This window comes from Rhincodon typus, chromosome 3 (assembly GCF_021869965.1).
Source record: "Rhincodon typus isolate 14 chromosome 3, sRhiTyp1.1, whole genome shotgun sequence".
In the NCBI taxonomy this organism is placed as follows: Eukaryota; Metazoa; Chordata; class Chondrichthyes; order Orectolobiformes; family Rhincodontidae; genus Rhincodon; species Rhincodon typus.
In genome coordinates this window covers 103870351-103876998 of record NC_063334.1, presented here as the reverse complement: position 1 = coordinate 103876998, position 6648 = coordinate 103870351, and the positions used below count along the sequence as shown (strand labels likewise).

General features: G+C 38.5%; 1 protein-coding gene across 1 annotated transcript in view; it reads right to left on the bottom strand.

Annotated features, from left to right (window-relative positions):
• LOC125481939 (erbin-like) overlaps nucleotides 1-6648 on the bottom strand; it is a 193217-nt gene that overhangs the window by 1012 nt on the left and 185557 nt on the right. The window contains exon 7 of the mRNA XM_048593886.1: nucleotides 330-393. Within this exon, the coding sequence (XP_048449843.1) occupies nucleotides 330-393 (64 nt within the window). The remainder of the gene's footprint in view (nucleotides 1-329; nucleotides 394-6648) is intronic.

Genomic DNA, 6648 nt, shown 5'->3' with positions numbered 1-6648 from the left:
ATGATCTTATGGAAATCTACAGAGATTTTCAATTGACTGAAAAAGCTTGCCACTGCTTTTAACTTGACCTGTACCTTGCTGACAGTCTTCTCAACTTTGTAAATCCTGATTGCAAACGCTTTGCAGAGTAAGATTGCATTTTTAATTTCTGCTTTGCAAAATAATTTAAAACATTGTGCTTTTTATTAAGGCAACCCTTTTCACATCTGAATGAACAATACAACTGTGTTCCTAGAGGCATTTTGTAACTTTTTTTAAAAAACTAATTAACTGCTTCACAAATAACCAAGATATATACTATTGAGTATTTTATTCCTGAAACTACTTACCACTTCTGTGAATTCATTACTTCCCAAATCTAATCTCTCCAGTTGGGTGAGTCTGCTCATGGTTCTATAAAGATCAAGGAACAATAGTAAGATAAAGAAAAATAAAGCAGTAGACATGAAACAGATTACTGAACACCCAGAGATATTTTTGAGATATTCATTTCCAGATTTAAAGGTTTTCTATTCTGGGATTGTTCATTTTTGAACAAAATGAAATTGGTGAGATTTTACCCCATGTACAACTGCTTCAGAACCAAAATAAAACAAAGAACTCAGGCTGCTGGAGATCCGAACCAAACAGAAACAGAAATTGCTGGAGAAACTCAGCAGATCTGGCAGCATTTGTAGACAGTAAAAGAGTTAACGTTAGGAGTCCAGTGACATTTCTTCAGTACTGAGAAGGGTCTGGGGAAGGATTATTAGACTTGAAACATTGGAACAAAAAACAGTTAACATTTCAAATCGAGTGACCCTTCTCCATACTGAAGAAATGTCGCTGGACTCCAAATGTTAACTTTGTTTTTCTCTCTATAAATGCTGCCAGACCTGCTGAGTTTCTCCAGCAATTTCTGTTTGTTTGCTTCAGAAATTATATGGTTGGCTAGTGCGAAATCCAATATTACGTGGTCTTCACGTCCTGCAATTCTGAAACAAAATAGAGTTGATTTGTTCAAATCAATCACCATAAGAAATGACAATAATGGGTCAAATACTTTAAAAAAAATTGAATGGATGTCTACTTCAGACGAGCAAACCACACTTAGTTACAGCTTAACTCTCTTTTATTTGCTGAGAGATCAGGTTAGTCTGACATTTCGTGTAGGTTGTAATTTGAAACAGATGGCAAGACTCAAAATGCTGAAGTGCCCTTAACATGTACATTTTTTAATGGTCACGCAAGAAGAGTAGGGATATAAATTCCTTCATACACCACGGAAAATATACTGATACTTCATTGTTCCGATCATCACAGTTATAAAATCTTGATCAGTAACAGGTTGTTCACTAAAATGTCATTTCAAACGAAGTCTTCCAACTTGCATAAAATGGATATTACAGGAAAGTTTCTGTGGGTAGCGAGGTTCAACTCCAAAACAGGCCCTGGACCTTTAACAGCTGATTAGCTAATTACAATGGGCCAGAAAGTCATGTGAAAATAATTGAGGGGCAAAGACACTTGTCATTAATGGTGTGTAGATCAAACAGCAACTTCAGGCACAAGTTGATAAGTGGTCAAACAATTGAGGTATATTGCTCTGCTCTTTGAGTACCAAAAATAGCACCTTACCAATTCCAAACAGTTAAGCAGCTCGAAATGTCTGTGCTTCCATGGCAGGTATGAACTACACTTGCAACAAAAAGTCAAAGCTTGTTCATTTTAGTCCAAGCACCCTTTTAATGGTGTGAAAAGTCCAAATTACTGCCAAACTGTCACTCTGGAATAAACAATTACTGGTACAGAGTGTAATTCTCTCAGCTTTTACTTCTGTTCAGAATGCTTTGATGTTTCTTTTTTCAAAAAAAGTTTTGTTTACTCTTTCATCGGATGTAGACATCACTGGCAAGGCTGATGTTTGTTGTCCTTCCCTAACTGCCTTGAACTGAACAGCTAGCTCAAGCATTTCAGAGGGCAGTTAAAAGTTGATCAAAGGCTGTGGGTTTGGAGTCACATGTAGGCCTTACTGGGCATGGATGGCAGATTTTTTTCCCTGAAGGACATTAGTGAACCAGATGGGTTTTCTGCAATCTGTAACCTGAACCACCGGATTCAGTAGTCCAGTGACAACTTCCACTCTGCCTCCACCAAGTACTGTAACTGGAGCACTGATGGAAAACACGTAAAGTGAAACAGCAAAAGATCTACATTAAATAATATTTGAATGCACAAGGAATGATGTCAGCTTTACATTAGGCCTAGCCTTTGCCCCTTCAAGTTCCATAAACTGCAGTGAAATTGTGATGAGTTAAATTTGGACAGCACAAAATTTCAATTACATCACAACAGTCAGCCATTCTCACTGGCAGAGGGGAAAATACAATAGAATGCTGCCTGTGATAAACTGATATTCTGAACTGGTAACTCTGGATTAGTCAAATTTGTGTAAGCTTTTCATGTGACCATGTTAATCAATCAGCCTAATTTATGCAGAGTCAACTACGGAAACTTGCACTGGGGAGGATGACACTGTGCTGTGCACAGCAGAGGAGGCAACCGCAAAGCAGTATGTTCTTCAACTGAGCAGCTCAAAAACACCAAAAACTCGCTTGACTACACTGATACACGGCAGACAGTACTGCATTCACCCAAACACAATGCACCAAGCAGAAAAAGATTACTGTTTTTCCTCAGGTAAGTCTGAACATTTGTCAATGCCTTTCAGTAGGCCAGGAATTGTAAGGTGTAAACTGGAAAATAAATAGTTTTTTTTCCTATTTACTCCATTACTATGTTTTAATTTATATGTTTTTTTTTCAGATAGAGTGTTTGCAGGGTTATGCAGTGGTCATTTCAGCTATTCTGAAGCTCCACTTAACATAGTTTTATGGGTGAAATTGAACATTCAACTCATCATGATTTTGCTGTATTTCACCACAAGTTGTTGCAAATAAATACGTATTTGGGCCTTGAGAGACTTTTTTTTTGTTTGAAAAAACAAAATTATTCCCCTTTGTTTATTTTTTGGCTTCTTCCAATAAAATCTCTCTTTTCCTCCTTGGGTATTAAATTCAATCTTCTACTCTGTGATGTTCAACCCTCAATTCTTCAATCCAATCGATTTAAGAAAATGTACAATTGTTTATAAAGTTCACACAGGTCCCAATTACCTACTTCTGCAATTTAGTAAGAAGTCTAGTAAATAAACAAGCAAGGGAGAGTCTAATGAACAGCAGGCGTGACTTATTCACCCGCTGTAGTAAATTTTGGCACAAGAATATTATTTCACAGTGCTTCACTCCATGTGATAATACTTTAGCTCCAATCAGCAAAAAGAACTGATCTTTAACTAATGTTAACTCTAATCCCAGCTGCTTTTTAGGAGTTGAAAACAACAGATTTGATTAACTTGAAAATCAGATATTTCAAGATCATGAGGGGTTGATAAGCAGATGAGCTTGGAAAAGAATGCTGATTGTTATTTGATAGATTAACCAAGTGATATGCATACAATATGAAATCTTCTTGGCTGTGCAGTCTGAAAGCTGAACCTATACTCTACCCACAGTTAATCCAAACAGGGCACAATATCCTTGGGTCTTACGAGGTATGAGCCACATAACAAATGTACTACACAACTATGTTCCCAAGTATAATCAGGACTGGGTGAAAATATGAAATAGCCAGTCTATATAGTTTTGCAATCGCATTAACATACATTTTTCAAGTTGAAAAATAGAGATCTTCATTTAAAAATGATAATTCATGATCTTCATCCTGCATTCCGAACATGGATTATTTACTCATTAAACACCTGCTTTTAAATCTCAATCTATACAAATGCAGCTCTCACTAACCATACCCTTCAACCCACCAACATATTATGCACAACATAACGGGCAGCACAGTGGTTAGCAATGTTGCCTCACAGCGCCAAGGACCCAGGTTCAATTCTAGCCTTTGGAGGAATCTGTGCCTGTGTGGAGTTTGCAAATGCTCCCTGTGTGCGTGGGTTTCCTTTGGATGCTCTGATTTCCTCCCACAGTCCAAAGATGTGCAGGTTAGGTGGACTGGCCATGCTAAATTGCCCATAGTGTCAAGGGATGTGCAATCCAGGTGGATTAGCCATGGAGAATGTGGGGATAGGGGGCTGGTTATGAGTGGAGTGCTTTTTGGAGGGTCGAAGCAGACTCAATGGACCAAATGGTCACTATCTGCACTGTATGGATTCTATAACGGATAACAGTTGTTACTAAGAGCCTAAATGTAAAAAGAAACAATTCCCAAATTATGGTGATGCAAGGTGCATAGTGTTCGATATCTCAACTGTGGAAAAGGTATTGTAGCAATATCGAACACCATTGGCGTATATAATTAAGATACTCGGCATTGCTAGATCATAACGCTCTACAGAATAAAAAATGAATTAACTATTGAAAGTGTTCTAGTAAACTTAAAACAAACTATTCAGTATATAAACTGTTGAAATGTTAAGAGAGCCTGTAAATTAAATTTAATTAAAAAGATTTGAGTTCAGGTTCTGATCAAGTGAAGCCTGGTACTCCAAATGCCAAAGGTTTACCCAATGTCTAACTGAGGTCTGTATGTCACACTGCTCCTGGACATGAAATTTAACCAGCATCTGTTTCAATGAGATAACTCATCTTCTAAGTGATTGAAAATTCCTTCAATCCTTTTATAAGTTTGTGTTGCTTGTTTCGCCAATCCCATTGCATTTTCTGCTTGTTTTGCTGTCCAACATTCATACAGACACAAATATCACTCATTTTGAAAAGAACACAGCACTATTATGCTGGTCAAACATACTGACCAAATTTGCTGAGAACGGGTCAGTAGGTGTCAACACCTACCTCCGGCGTTCAGAACCATCAAGCTTATAGAAGGTTGGGGCACAACCCTATAGAGGTTTATCAAATGATGAGGTGAATGGCAAATGTCTTTTCCCAAGGGTGGGGAATTTCAAGGCTAGGGTGCATATTTCTAAGGTGAGAGGAGAAATGATTTAAAAAGGGCAAAACAGGCGATTTTTAAAATAAAAATAAACCAGAGTGGCTCGTGTGTGGAATGAACTTCCAGAGGAAGTGGTGGATGTGGGTATAGTTACAATATTTAAAAGATATTTAGATAAGTACACGAACACGTTTAAAGGGATAATGGGCCAAGTGCAGGCAGGTGGGTCTAGTTTAGTTTGGAATTATGGTTGGCATGGACTGGTTGGACCAAAGGGTCTGTTTCTGTGCTGTATGGCATTATGACTCTATGCAGACATCATGGAAGATCACCTGTTTCAGCTCCTTTTATAAAGATTTTTCAAATCAATTCAGTATGCAATAAGGTATTGATTCACCTTTGTGAAGCCCACCCTGATTTTCATGGGTGGGATTCACATCTTTATATTAAGCCACATTCTGGTTTCCTTCTTTACATATCACAGAGTCGTTGAGATGCACAGCATGGAAACAGACCCTTCGGTCCAACTTGTCCATGCAGACCAGATGTCCTAAATTAATCTACTCCCATTTGTCAGCATTTAGCCCATATACCTCTCAACTCTTCCTATTCATATACCCATCCAGATGCTTTTTAAATGTTGTAAAAGGTACTAGTCTCCACCACTTCCTCTGGCAGTTTATTCCATACACACACCACCCTCCGCATGAAAAAGTTGCCCCTTTTAAATCTTTCCTCTCTCACCTTAAACCTATGCCCTCTAGTTTTCGACTCCCCGACCATGGAGAAAAGGCCTTGTCTATTTACCCTATCCATGCCCCTCATGATTTTGTAAACGTCTAGAAGGTCACCGCTCAGCCTCCGACGCTCTAGGGAAAACAGTCCCAGCCTATTTATCCTCTCTCTATAGCTCAAATCCTCCAACCCAGGCAACATCCTTCGAAATCTTTTCTGAGCCCTTTCAAGTTTCACAACATCCTTCCGACAGCAGAGAGACCAGAATTGTACACAGTATTCCAAAAATGGCCCAACCAATGTCCTGTACAGCCACAACAAGGCCTCTCAACTCCTATACTCAATGCACTGACCAATAAAGGCAAGCATGCCAAATGCCTTCTTCACTATCCCATCAACCTACAACTCCGATTTCAAGGAACTATGAATCCGCACTCCAAGATCACTTTGTTCATCAACACTCCCGAGGACTTTACCATTAAGTGTATAAGACCTGCTCTGATTTGCCTTTACAATGCAGCACCTCACGTTTATCTACGTTAAACTCCATCTGTCACTACTCGGCCCATTCGCCTGTTCAATCAAGATTCCGTTGTACTCAGAGGTAACTTTCTTCGCTGTCCACTACACCTCCAATTTTGGTGTCACCTGCAAACTTACTAACCATACTTCCTAAACCTTTGTTTGAAAGGATCAAACATAGTTTGTGACTAACATAGTTTGTGCCTTTCTTTCATATGTAATAAACTTCTATACTCTTTTATTTAAAGTAGATTGAATATTTCAGTGACTGACCTGCACAATAAACAAACAACAAAAACCAAACATCATCTATGAAGCAGGTGTCCCTTTGGGATCTAACTTAACCAGTATCATCCATCAGCTGGGTTCATAACAATATTAATCTTTTCACAGAGCATAGTTTGCTTTTACATTGTTTGTATGTTGAGATGTTGA